Below are 14926 nucleotides of genomic sequence, written 5' to 3' on the forward strand. Positions count from 1 at the left end.
TCCCTCCTCAATACATTCTTATTACTGTATTTACAGGTATATGCTAAAATTCCCAACAAAGAAAACAGTTTTTCTCTAAGATGAAGGCAATTTTTAAAAATCAGATGTCTACAGGTAATATTTTCTCCCCAGTACTGTATAACATTGAAGAGGACCGAAGCAAGACTCAGGTCAGAATTTTCACTTAGGAATGGTTAAAACTGTCTTTGAGAACGAACATACCTGATTCCAAACATACAGTGAACATAGTTAAACAAAGCTCTGCGCAGCATGGTGGTGTCAACATCCTCGTGGGTGGCCATAGTGTTATAGGTGAGACTGTAGACCATGCGGAACTTCTCATCAAGAAGGTGTCCAATGTCAGAATAAAGTCTGTTCACCAGGGAGAACCCATGATTTTCCCAGGTATAGTCCTAAAGGAGGAAGTCATATCCAGTTACAAAACGGTCATTCTGTGTTTAAACTCTGTATGTTTATTAAATATAATTACCGATGCAAGGACATGAAAACATTTTACATCTAATTCTAAGTTGATAGCTTTCCTGAGAACCTTTCATAGCAGTCTGTAGATGAGACTGCCAGGTAGTCTCCTCAGTGGGGACCACAGTCAGACATGTTGGGATGAACTCTGGCCACCTCCTGGGGTCAGCTAGTACGCAAGCTACACCCGTACCTGGAAGAACGCCTTCCAGAATATTGGAATATTCCTATGTGACTAAAGCTGCTCGGTGACACGCACGATCAGCAGATCACGTGGACAGGTGCTACGGAGTCTGTCTTAATTCAAACTTACACTCTCGTTAGGAGCCACATCACTACGGTGGCTCCATTTTCTAGGGATGGGAGCAGGCTGGCGCTGGAGCCCAGAGCTACCAGTGTGTGATCTTATTACGAAATGCCATTTTATTATAAATGGAACTTTATCACTTGATTTCCTCCCTGCTCCTCTCCAAGAAAAAAAAAGTGGTATGAACATTATACAATTACCATGTAACAATGCAAGTAACTGAAGACAGATTCCTTCTGCTTTCTTAGAGGGGGAAATTTTATTATTTCAATAATAAAATAATAATCTGTCTACTGGGAGATCAAATTAGACTAGGCTAAAAACTAGGTTACGTGAAAAGATTTACAGACTCTATCAAAATGACCATTAATTTCTTTAGAAGTCAATGGATTTACGTTTCAGCATTTCACAGTTAAGAGGACAGTGTTTATTCTCTAGTTCCTCTGAATGAAGGCATCTTCTACCTGAGCTCGGAATGTTGGCAAATGCTCTTCTCCTCGTCTGGCAAAGTCCTCATACCCAAAACCGGGATCTTCAATATATCGGGAGACATCAGATGTTATAATCATGTCATCTTCAAAATCTAAGGGCAATAATGAACATTTTAGTATAAAGGAAACTGTGTATAGAACAATGGAACTGCTCCATTTCCCTCCACTTTTTAGTTTTTCCATGGATTTCTGAAGTGACAATATTGGCTTTATGGCTTAAGTTTTGAATACAATTTCATTACCACACAGTGGCAATTAACATGTAAGTGTAGTTGTCTGGGCAAGAAAATGGCCACAGTAAAATATCTAAGCAATAGTTAGCAAAGGATCAATACACTGGTTTTGCTAGCGCAGGCCTTTGAGTATAAAGCTTAAACATTATTTGAACTTGTGCAGGATGAAATGGGAAAGAGAGGAGATAAAGGTAAAAGACCAGTTCAGTGGAGTTTAAAGTTAAGGCAGACATTGTTAAAATTCAATGGTGCTTCATCTGCATGTGTTCATAGTGAAAATTAGTGCAATGTAGTTCATTTTCAGCTCACCGGCCGGCATTCAGGGAGAGGGGCTGGGAAGGGAACTCAGCAGGGAGGAAAGTGGCCTTTTGGGTACCACTGTTGTCATTCTTAGTTGACTTGGGTGCTAAAATAGGAAGGTTCAGTTTGGGAAAATCCACTGAGTTTTAAAAAGGCATACAACATAGGAAGTAAACAATGTGTTGAGAAGACTGTGATTAGAATATGATAAACGTGGCATGGAGGAAGATAGGAAGACTATAATAATCATTAAGACAGCTGGCTGCCGCATACTTGATAAGAGTAAAAATTTACCAGTGAAAAATTTTTATTTTATTTTTTAAAGTTGACTTATTTTGAGAGAGAGAGGAGGGGGGCAAGAGAGAAGCCCAAGCAATCTCCACACCATCAGCACGGAGCCTGATGCAGGGCTTGAACCCACAGACCAGGAGATCATGACCTGAACCAAAGTCAAGAGCTGGACGCCCAACCGAGTGGTTGGAGCCCAGGAGCCCACTGCTGAAAAATTTTAAATGCCCAATGTTAATTTGGTTTAAAAAGAATTCTCTCCTAACTCACCTTTTTTTTAAGTTAGTCCATCTTTATAATTACTTTTTTTCTGATTTCAACCACTGAAAGAGAATGACCTCCCTTTATTTACTACCTTCTACTCTTGAAAGTGAACATATTGTTTTCAAAATAAGAGAAAAAATACTCCTTCTATGCAAAGACCAATATTTTCTTACTAAGTTATTTTAATCAGTATCAAAGAAGTCTAATAAGTAATTAATAAACAAATATTAAATAGCTCCTAAAATAATTTGATGTCATAAAAAACTAATTCTTAACTGGACGGTCTCAAGAAATTTAAATAAACAAGTGCAATTATAGCAATTCATCCAGAAGACATGGTAAATTAGTAGTGCCTTCATTATTTATAATCTCTGTTGCTTTGTAAAAATCCTAGCAATAATGGCACGAGAGATCAAGCACCCAGGCTACCCAACTTTGGAAATGTTACAATTCTTACCTAATTTCTTTAAAAAATTTTTTTAATGTTTATTTATTTTGAGGGAGACAGAGCGTGAACAGAGGAGGAGCAGAGAGAGAGGGAGACACAGAATCTGAAGCAGGCTCCAGGCTCTGAGCTGTCAGCACAGAGCCCAACACGGGGCTTGAACCCACAAACCATGAAATCATGACCTGAGCCCACGTCAGATACTTAACGGATTGAGCCACCCAGGTGCCCATTACCTAACTTCTTTATTATACCTAATGAGAAGAGACTGGCATTTGCTGAGGATCTATTATAAACCGGGTACTATGCTATGTACTTAATATCTATTTTTTTTTTGTTTCATTAATGCAAAAAGAAAGATCTCCAATATCTCCTTAAGAAACAAGTAAACTAACTGTTAAGTTACTAATACCACTGTCAGTACTGAGTATCAATAAGAAATACCATGTGGATTCATTTAGGAGGATGTGGAAAACTTGGAAACACTGTACTACTTAATCTGATCTGAAGCTTTTAAGTGACTGTCTGTTTTCTAAAGCGCAATCTCAGGCTTATCCTTAGCCTAACCCACAACTACTGCGTTGTCTCCTCCCGTTGCACAATTCTGTTTGGGTAAATGGAAACACTTTGAAAATGGCATTTTTGATTCTTTATCTCATAACATTTATGAACGGCATTATCAGGCTTTCCTTAATTCAGCCCATCACATACTAATCAATAGAAATGAAGCAAAAAATTGAAAATGCGGCAGTTATCACTGCAGTGCTAAGAAAATGAGGTATTTTGTGGGTTGTGAAGTAAAATCAAACCAAGAGCAGTGAGTGATAACTAAAGTCTGTAAAACAGTTTCTCTCTTGACGTGATCTTTCTACCCACGCTGGGTAGAAACCAGTTGGGTTTCATTTGGCAAATACCGATACTGAAGTTGACTATTAAACAGCTGGCTCGTTTGATGCTGATGTTAGTTCTTGTTCTGTTCATACGCATTTTTAAGTTGTCGTATGACTTTTAAATTTCTTTAAATAAACAACAATGAGTAACTAACCAAATACGATAGAATCTATCCTACAATCAATATTCACTTACTCATTTTAAAATTGGGAGTCGGGGCACCTGGGTGGCTCAGTCAGTTAAATGTCTCTTGACTTCGGCTCCGGTCATGATCTCATGGTTCGTGGGTTCAAGACCTGTGTCAGGCTCTTCAGTGACCGTGTGGAGCCTGCTTGGGGTTCTCTCTCTCTGGGTCTCTCCCTCTCTGTCCCTCCCCTGCTCTCTCTCTCTCTCAAAATAAATAAATAAACTTAAAACAGTAAATAAATAGATAAAATTAGAGTCAATCAAAACCTGTTTTCTAGACGATTTCATCCACAGAAAGAAATGTACAAAGGTCTTCGAACTACAAATGCTTTTTTCTAAATTTATTTCAGGAAGTTAAAATTAGTACTCTGATCAACAAATCTAAAACTCCCAATTTTAACTCTATCTAAAAAAATATTTCAAGGTCTAGACTCAAAGGAAACATGTTGCACATGGGCTACATTCATCTGCCCCTAGCAGAACAGAAAACAGTAGCAGGATGGCTTTCTAACTTGAGAAACGAAAAAAGAATAAAAGCTAGTTAACTCGGTTACCAAGCTATAGAATACTACCTCTGTAGAACATTTTAAACATTTTCTTCAAAAGGCTTGAAAAGCTGTTCTTAGAATTTCCACATGGGAGTCTGGAATGCTTTATCACATTGGTCAAACCAAGAAATTCATTATAGAAAAAATATAAATTTCTATTTCCATTGTAAAACATGGTTAAGGTTATAAAAATGACTCAGTGAGCCACCGTATGGAGTCCCTTTGCTGTTCCATTTGTGGGACCAGCAAATGTAGTATTGGGAATGGTTAAGAGTAAATGGCAAACTGATTTCTTTCCCTGAATGATTTACAAAGGATACAGCCTCTCCTGTCAAAATTAGAACATAATCTCTGGCTAGGATTTAAGACTTGCTAGTTAAAATTCACTGTAGAAGGCAGGAGTCCCTGCTCAAGGGTCCAAGAAGGTAGAGGCTGGGGTCCAAAATATATTTTCAATATTAAAAACAAAACTGACTAAAAGAAATAAAATATTTTTATCCTTCAAGCTCTAGTGATGTTAAGAGAAGCTCTTAAAAATTAATGTCTATTAATTAATAATTAATTAATAATAATAATTAATAAAAATGTTTACATTTTAAAATATTGGTTTACCCAGAAAGTTCACCCTAGGCTTATGATTTTCCTTTATCCCATGTATTCTCTCTGGATGGTTTTTATAAACAACTCTTTAAACTCCCAGTTACATGCCTATAATTTCCAAAATTTCATCCTGAGTTTAAAACCCTCTCCTTGGGGCGCCTGAGTGGCGCAGTCGGTTAAGCATCTGACTCTTGATTTCTACTCAGGTCATGATCTCATGGTTCATGGGTTCAAACCTTGCCTTGGGCTCTGTGCTGACAGTATGAGCCTGCTTGGGATTCTCTTCTCTCTCTCTCTCTCTCTGCCCCTCCCCTACTTGTGTGTGCACACACGCTCTATCTCAAAATAAATAAATAAACTTGAAAAAATTTTTAAAAATACAAATAAAACCCTTTCCCGACCTTCAGACTATCTGCCAGCCCCTTGTTACTCCAGGTGTGGTTTGCAGACTGGTAGCACTGAGGTCACTTGAGGGGATGATAGAAATATGGCCTGCTCAGGTCCTAGACCAGACTGACTGAATCAAAATCTCATTTCAACAAGATTCCCCCAGGGACTCACATGCAGTGAAGGTCTGAGAAGCAGTGTACTAGACATCTCTAGACCTCTTAGCTCAAAATGTCCTAAATATGGCAGATTGCATGCTCCTGAAGGTTAGAAAGGTCATCGTGATTAAGGCTCTGTTTACGTAACAAGCTTATGTGATTACCTACATCATCATCTATGCCCGAACACCACAGAACCACTTGTTCCTGTGCCCGGCATCCTGTTTCCTTACCATCATGCCCTGGCACAGTTGACGGTTTGCCACTAACCCCCTTGCACTCAGGTCTCTAAGTCTTAGAGCCAAGTGGCTGGAGGAAGTCTCGAAGAGCCCCAATCTGTGCACATTCCTCTCCCACCAACACTGGATTCAGGGTCCTCTTCTAGGCTCCTATACTGTTCACGTTCTGCTACATAATGAATTTGTTTCTCTCCCATGAGCACTGAGAGCGCCCAAGGGCAGGAATCGTGTCCTATTTGGCCTGAAAGCCTTAGCGTCCAGTACCATGCGGAGATCATCTAGGAAGCTCAAGGCATGTTTGTAGAATGGCTATTAAGCTAATAACCAAAACACCAAGTTTCTTTACTTGGGATTTCCTGCTGCTTAGAAGCTCTAAGAAACCAGAACTTAATATACTCAATTTGGTGGATAAAATCTTTCATAAAAAAGATCATCAGGGGAGATGATAAAAAGGGGTTTTTGCTCTTCCTGGCAAAACTTCTGAGGACTACTGGTCGGTGCCATGTTAATATTAACAAACAAGTTATGGCCAAATCAGTTACCCTTGGAATTTATGAGACTGGCCTAAAGACTAAAAATTTTTTGAGGTACCTGGGTGGCTCAGTTGGTTAAGCGTCCGACTTCAGCTCAGGTCATGATCCCATGGTTCGTGGGTTCAAGCCCTGCGTCAGGCTGTGTGCTGACAGCTAGCTCAGAGCCTGGAGCCTGTTTCAGATTCTATATCTCCCTTTGTCTGACCCTCCCCTGCCTACGCTCTCTCTCTCAGAAATAAATAAAACATTAAAAAATTTTTTTAAAAAGACCAAAAATTTTCTAAATCAATGGAACTCTATTTTTAAAGGGTTAGGTAGATTGATGACTCTGAACGGTTTCAGCTTTCTAACGAGTCAATGCTATTTTAATAACATTTACTATGTGGCATTCAATATCTTTTTTAGTCAGAACTGAAAAGTGTAATTCAAAATCTCTTAGAGTATTAGGGAAAAAAGTACATTTTCAAGACTAGAACAAAGATGCCTAGCTTTTAATACAGAATGAATTCCCCCTTTTAAAACAGAATGAATTCCTCCAAATATAAGAATATGACCTAAATAATACATTTTTATTAAATTCTGAAGATTTCTCCAAAGAAATCTTGCAAAGGCAAGTCCAATGTAATTTTAGAACTAATGTGGAAAATTAACAGTGCAAGAACAATCCTCCCACATACTCCCCCACACACACAAAAGGCAGAGATATATTATAAAAATGTTTTCTATTGAAACAGGATTTCACTTATCACTTGAAAACATCACAAAAGTGGAGTGAATTAGGTATCTCTAACTTCCTAAGCAACTGTTCTGCTTTGAGTAACACTGCACGCAGGACAGAGCGTGTACTGTCAGAACCGGAAGTTCCTGTCAACTGGACCTGGGGCGCACTGAGAGATCCACGAACCTAACAGGAGAGCACCAGCATTCGGGCAGGGTGGAGGAGGAGGCCTAAATAAGAGGCACATGGTCGTAGAGTTGCTTCTACATGTCTGTATGAAAAATACTGAAGGTGGTCTGTCAGGGATATTAACAACTCAAAGGCAAAGACGNTGCGGGGGAAGGAGAAGCACACCTGAATGAGGAAATGAATGAAAAGTATCTCCAGAGACCACAAAAAGACTTTCTTTCTTCTCCTTCTCAAAGCGAGTGGTCATTTCTTCCTGAGATGCCTCTTCATCTTCCCTTTCTTCATGAAGCCTTTTCATTCTTTCCATTAAGGCCTCCAGCTCGCTTAGAGAATCTACAATCTGGAGCCAGGTAAGATAATGTTGGGTGTTATTAAAAATTATTTTAGTACATGTCTCTGTCTCCCAATGTCACCTTATTATGTACAGTGGCACGGGCACAGTTTAGGTGGGTTTCTCACTAACTCCAAAGAAAATCAAATGATAGATTCAAACATTTTCAGAAGTATGATGTTTCTGCTTCAGTTGTAAACACAGAAAATGTATAAATATAGATATATTTAGTCTAGAATTCTAGCATTTGGTACATATTAAATTATAGTTAATTTTTAAAAATGAGGCAGCCTTATGATTTGTCATAGTATCTATTTGCTTTAAAAGCCTCTTCAAGGCAATTCAGAACTTAATGTACAGGTTACATTTTTACAGTAAGAAAAACTGTACAAAAATATTTCACGTATATCCTGTATAGTCCAACAATGAATTCTTTTTTTTTTTTAATTAAAAAAAGTTTTTCTTTTTTGACAATGAATTCTATCTAGATGTTTTTAACGTTGGGAAATTTAAAGGCAAAACAGTAAAGAAAAACAAAGTTCAGGAAACTGACCCCGAAGTTGCTGCCTGTAAGGGATGCATTCTCTATGTTGTTGTCATTAGCAAGATCACAAACACAGAAATTGTTGACTGATATTAGCCTGAATCCATTGGAGATTTCTGGATCTCTCTCTGGATTGATGCCACTCCCAAAAACAAAGCTTGCCAAAGCGTGATAATGTGTCAGTAGGACCACAGCATGTACCAGTTCGGGCAGAGACCAATTATTTTCTCCAGTTTTGACAAGTTTCTGAAATGAGAAAGCAAATCAGAGTAAAAATGAAAATCACATAATGATGCAAAGCAATTTTAGAAAAAAAGAAAAGTCCACCAAATTTTTATGTCCATTTATAGCAATCAAACACAAAACTCCCCTCTAAAAATGTTTCATATAATAAAGAGATGCCTTTGGCCAAACAATATTGCATTAAACTGTCAAACCTAACAATATAATTTTGTGGCAGATTCTTCTAAATCCCTTATATGTTCAATGGAACTTCTGCTTCCAAAACACTATGTTGTTTTCATGAGATATTTCAGAGAATCAAAGATCACTGAAGCTAGAAGAGACTTTAGGGATGATCTCGCAAAACCATTCATTTTAAGGTTTTTAGGTAAAGACTCTTCCCTTAAAAGTCACACAAAAAAAACCCAATTCAGTAAGTCAACTTTGTTAGTCGTCTTTTAGATATCTTTCCTGATGGAGAAAGGCCCTAAGGCAGATGACAGAAACCATACCTCACTTCTGAATAAGAACTTCAAACGTTTCAGAGCACTGTTTCCTATGTTATTTTACTTGATCCTCCAGCTGAATGATGGACTCACCAGTGAAGCCATTAAAAACAGTGATGCCTCCAGCCCCATTTTCTCCCAGGGCCAATTCACCCATCAATCCATCGGGGATTCTTTCCCATCAGGATTCTCCTCTCTTGCTTGGGGCACATGTGTGTGTCCTGCTGCTCCTCACACATCTATACTTTTATTTAATTTTGCTCACTTCACAGGCAACCCCCCACCAACACCTCTTTTGCTTTACTCTCCATAAACCACACACACATAGATACACACACGCACACGAAATTTAACCAAAGGCTAAGGGAAAAGAAAAGGAAGAATGAATCATATTCTAATCCTAATACAGCTTTTATGTATTTTCTTTTATTTTTATAAGTGTAATTATATAATCAGAATACATCTATTTTTCAGGCCCAACATTTTGACATGTTCAATTTTCACAAGACTACCTTGTCTTAACATTAAGCATGGGCCATATATTTCATAGCAGGGAAATATGGAACTACTTCTCCATCTTCTAATATCCTGTCAGATATTCAAATTGCTTCAATATTTTGTGTGTGCGTATCTGTTATTATAAACAGCATCTTCATGCTATAGCTGTGTTCATATTCTAGAAACAACCCTTAATAGGATTTTTAGGGTAACTGTAATTTTAAGACTTTTGACAATTCTGCCAAAGAGCCTTCCAAAAGGATCGGTAGAATTTACAAGGCCTTTGTCAGTCTTCTCCAAGAATTATTAAACCTGAAAGGACAGAACAGCCAACACTCATCATCTTGAATTTCTCATCTCACATTCAGTTCTATTTCTTTAATTCATTAGAATCTGCTTTTTAAAGCAAGCTCCTGAAGCTACTTTCACTAAGGGCACATATGACCTCCAACAGGGCTATTTCTTTTTAGTACTTATCTCACATGATCTCTGTAGAATTTATATTTTCCTTACTTCCTCTCTTGAAATGAACCTCCCTTGACTTCAACAATTTCACTAATTTGTTTTGCGCCCTTGCTACCCTGAGATGCATGTTTCTCCCAACTCCTCCCAGCCCCCTTCTCTTCCTGATTGCCTCTGAAATGTTGGCTTGAGTCTCTTCTACTCATGATCTTCTTTCCTTGTGCAGTATCTCCCTAGAAGGATCGTTCATTCCATCAACTTGATCTTCGCTTATATGTAAGTAACTGATTTTATCTCTAATCCATCCTTTATCCTGAGTCACAGACCTGTATTTCTCTCAGTAACTTGACATCTCTATAGACTTCACAATCTTCCTTTCTCGGGGCGGTGTATGCTGTCCCACTCATGGCATTGCCTCTTGCCCAGCGAGGAAGGTAGAAACCTTACTTTTTCTCTCATCACACCCAGCTCATCCATCCTCACATTCTATGAGTCACCAAGCCCTGCTTCTTCTCATGCAGACTGCTTACCAACAGTCTGATCGCTCCTCTTTATCTCTCCATGGCTTAAAAAAAAATTATGTCTCAAGAGGACTACGGCAACAGCTTTATGACTGGCTCCCTGTGTCTAGCCTGTACCATTTGTCACTTATCTTCTGCACCACCAGCTACATCCACTCATATTACAACTCAGCTCAAGAACCTTTAATGGTGCTTAATTTTTTATCATACCGATTCCCAAAATCTTTTGATCACATACGCTTCTGACAGTAACAGTTGGAGGGCCCAGTCCTTGAGAATATGTACATTTACGTATAAATTAATACTAAAAGATACTTATAAAGTACATTTTATATAGATTAGTTTTACACATGTACTGTGATACTAGTAAAATATACAAGTAGATAAATTTATTACGGTGAGAAGACATGTGTACACAGGTGCGCGCTCACACACAATTTACTAACATTTTGAAGGATTGCCTTGTGCACCCGCGAGGTGACATAACATAACTGGAGACACAGCTTTCTGAGGATAGAACATAAATTCTTTAGAACAAGATCCACTGCGTCATAACAACATGCTCCCAATTCTTTTCCTATGTCCACCTCACACAGCCTGCCCTTCATTCAGTAACCTGAAGCTGTTACCTGCTTTTCCAACATAAAATGTTTCCCACTCTGTTGTCTCTGGAATACTCTCCTCTACCCGAAAATTCCCACTTACTCTCCAAGACCTATCTCAAATGTTACCTCTTTCACGCAGCTTCCTGATCCCTTTCCTTTTAGTGATACCTTCATACACTCCAGTGCTGTGATCATTGTCATTACCTCTCTTTCTTTCTTCCCCTAGATTCCAAGCATGTTTAAGGGCAGGGTCTACCTTTTTAGACCCACCAAACCACATGGCACCAGGTCGTTAACACAGGACCTAAAAATGATTAATTCTTCTATCTAAGTAACATATTATCGAATCAGAACATAAACTTCAGGACAGCATTATGTTTTCACATGTTCCCAGACAGATATTCAAAAGCTAAGAGTAGAAAGATTGACAGAAGCTCAATTTGGTTTGAGTGGGCAAATAATTAACAAAAATGTAGTCTAATAGGAGTATCCAAAAAACTAGGGACATTTCTATACATTAGAAGCAGAGATTTCAAATACCTAAGACTTCTCTGATAGTAATTTAGATGACAGCTGCCACGTCTTGAATGGTTACCAAGTGACAAGCACAGTGCCAGGATATGGTGTAATGGCCTCACTCTAGCTTCTTTCCGCTACCAAGTGCTCTAGTCAATTACAACTCTATTTCTCATCTAAGCTTGCTCTTCCAGGGAGCATTTAAGTGTTGGCACCAGTTGGCAAATACTTTGTATCTGCAAAACTGTATTTTGCAAATCTTAAAATCATGAAATGTAAGAACTGAAAAAGGGCTAAGAACTCATTTAATCTAGGTCCCTCATTTTACAGATGGGGGAACTGAGGCCCACAGAAGCTAATTTACGAAAGGTCACAAGCATGTGAGAACCTAGGTATCCTAAACTGTCAGTTTATTTTCTTTGTTCCACCTCTTGCTTGAAAACAGAAATCAACTTTTCTCATAGCCACTCACTAAAGTACCCTACAGATAACTATTGATTATCTAAAGAGGCTTATTCATCTGCACCTAAATTAAACTACAGACTTCCTTACATTTATCTCTTCTACATATTGGTATACTATTTTTAAGTTTCTAACGTGCAAGTATTTAAAACTAAGTCTTAACCAAACCTCCCCTCCAAAAACAAAACAGAAACAAAAGCAAAAAAAAAAAAAAAAAAAAAACCCCGCNGCCCGTAGTTAGAATTATTAGTAAACTTTCTTACAACCCAGCACTCAGTACCTGAATGTGCTCTTTTGTGATGAGCCAGGGTCGGTGCGCTAGCAGCTTATTTATTTCATTAAGATTCTTCAGTCTTTGCGGTACGTATTCCAAACCATTCAACCACTCAGCAATCCCTCCTGTCTTTAAAAATTCATCCACGTGCATGTTTATTAAGTAAGAACACTGATGTCTAGCTGCAGCCTAAAACACAAAAAGAGTTAGTTGACAGAACTATCATGGAAGAAGTCTTATTCATTATTTCTAAACAAATAATTTATTTGGAGTTTAATAATTTTAATACCAATAATTCTTTTTTTTTACAGATTCCTCCTCTTTCTAAAACTTCTATCATAATACTGCCATAGTTTCCTGAATCAATACACGAGGCTGATATCTGTATAAATGAACAATTGTCACCTGAAAGCAATTACTTCTTCATCCAGAAGCTGGTACACATCAACCTAGAATCCACTTTCTAGCTGTGTCAATAAAATACATGTCCGTTTCATTATGGTAAGTGACACAGGCTATATTCTATCTGAGACACAGTAAAAGCTCACTAACTTGTATTCCCCCTACTCAGAAGGTAGGCTAATTTGGGTGCCTCTCTTACCCCCGTATGATCACTGTGATTTCAGCCTTATCTGTGCACATCAGCCCTACTGAGATAAGCCTGAAGCTGGCGGACACTCTTCCTTCCCATGCAGTCAAAATCAGCCTTGACACCGCCAATCTGGGAAATTGACGCAAAGCAGACTTTTCACAACTCTCTTCCCCAGGGCTGCCTCTCAGTATTGTTTGCTCGTTCTGTTTTCTGTATCTTGTTTATCTCTTAGTTTGTGATCATTCTAAATCTATCTTCGGCCCTTACTGACATCAGAACTGTAAGCTGGAATTACAGTCTTGGGCGTGTTCATCAGTCAACAGAACACAGAATGCTGCCCTTTTCTTGTTTAAAACTGCAGGGAGTGCAGAAACGAGATCATCATGTTAAAGCTGAGAGAAGCTAACCTGCTAATTCCCCAGCTGTTCTCCTATACTCTCTCAACAAATGGCACTTGGGCCATGTCCCTCCTCTTTTTCTCCAGTGACAGTCCAACTGTAACACTGCTTCTTTCTACCCTTCTCTCTCCTGCTGCCCACCATCCCAGTTTATAATTCTCTCCCCGACCCCACTGAAACATGAACTAGTTAACTAATCTGTACCAAGCACTGTACTGGCAGTGTTAGAATTCATTTAAGAATTCTCTTGGTAACCACTGTCTCCACTGGTGTGGATACTTCACTCTCCTTTGGCCACATTAGTGATATTCTTCACGTATTAAAGGACTAAACAGGATGTCACAAACAACCTATTTGATATTCATAATAAAAACAAGGTCTCAGGAGCAAAAACAAAACTTGTGGGCTATTAGGGCTATTATTGGACCCTGCAAGCCTCATTAATAAGAGCCTAAACGGATATTTAAATGAGAAATATTCAGCACATGAAGATGTTGAAAGCATTCAAAATGTAGCCAAGAGACGGTATCCGAAAAGCCACGGGCTTCTTCAATGCTTATTTCTACAAAATGATCCATAGCTCTGCACACACGGACACACACACACTAGTAGCATGGAGACGGAGTGGGTGAGGATGACGGCCCACGAATCAGGAGAGGAATCAGGAGACGGGGACCCAACCGCACCATTATTGCGATGTAGTGCCGGTGTGGCAGAGGAAGGGGGCCGTCCATGCGCAGCATGTAGAACTGACTCCGCAGGAAAGACTCCAGGTACTGAGTGTGCAAACTCATGACCTGTGTGATGTTGTCCAGGCGACCGGATGTAGAATATTCTTCCACCAGAAAGTTAGTACGTTCATCCACTGTGTTTGCTTGGACAACCTTAACAGCCAAGAAACACACAAAATGATTACTGAGAACTCACATATCTTTTGTTTACCGAAATGATGCCACTATTGAAGCAAAGGAATGTTCCTTTGATATGAACAGACACTGAAATTATGCAGTTGCTCAGACTAAAAACAGAAATTAAAAAAAAAAAAAAAGCACCACTCATTTTTGGCTCTGGGACCACCATTTATTAAACAACAAATGTCAAATTATCAAACATTATACACACGGCTATGAGGCTGGAGAAAAGAAGCTTCCATCTGCTGTGCCAGGCACATAAGGCAAAATTTGCCTGGCCACTATTATACCAATTTGTGGTGAGGCAAAAGCAGCGGCATTTGATTCCTGTATTTACAATTTTATCTCAACAGCCTATAAAGATACTTAATAATATTATCTTAAGACAAATATTTTCAGTCTGATCTTTTGCCTGTTTTCCTTCAACATAAAATAAAAAGCTTTCTGAAGTTTTTTTAGGGACAAAGGAAAACACAATAATTTGTAGGAAAGTGTTAATTGAAAAATTAATAAGGACATTAGAATATGGTCATTCCTATTTTCAGCCTATTGTATTAATTACTACAAACAAGGTTAGTTATTAAAATGGACATAAAAAGAGCTTTCTCAAGAATAGATAATTCTATATAGCTTTATACATGATGACAGTTTGGGCATCACACCAAGAATTGGCTGTGAAGGTGCTAAGAGCTTATTAGCACCTTGTAGAAGGACCCAGCTCTGTGGGAATTAATGGACATGAGATGAATATTTCTATGATTGGTTCATTATGTATTGATATTTCAGAATTAGAGTTCTAGACTTAAGAATATATTCCTCATTTTAGA

The 14926-nt window shown here is 38.5% G+C and overlaps 1 protein-coding gene across 6 annotated transcripts in view; it reads right to left on the reverse strand.

The window, feature by feature from the left end:
* Positions 1–14926, reverse strand: part of SESN3 (sestrin 3) — a 75785-nt gene that overhangs the window by 13763 nt on the left and 47096 nt on the right. For all 6 annotated transcript variants that reach the window (XR_013337790.1, XR_013337791.1, XM_077775039.1 and 3 more), the window contains exons 3-8: positions 13875–14072; positions 12205–12387; positions 8142–8378; positions 7423–7597; positions 1252–1370; positions 223–413 (exon numbers count right to left, since the gene is read on the reverse strand). Coding sequence is in view for 4 of the 6 variants with exons in the window: in XM_077775037.1 (XP_077631163.1) it covers positions 223–413; positions 1252–1370; positions 7423–7597; positions 8142–8378; positions 12205–12387; positions 13875–14072 (1103 nt within the window). In the remaining 2 variants the exon portion in view is untranslated. The remainder of the gene's footprint in view (positions 1–222; positions 414–1251; positions 1371–7422; positions 7598–8141; positions 8379–12204; positions 12388–13874; positions 14073–14926) is intronic.

This window comes from Crocuta crocuta, unplaced genomic scaffold (assembly GCF_008692635.1).
Source record: "Crocuta crocuta isolate KB4526 unplaced genomic scaffold, BGI_CrCroc_1.0 scaffold1293, whole genome shotgun sequence".
In the NCBI taxonomy this organism is placed as follows: Eukaryota; Metazoa; Chordata; class Mammalia; order Carnivora; family Hyaenidae; genus Crocuta; species Crocuta crocuta.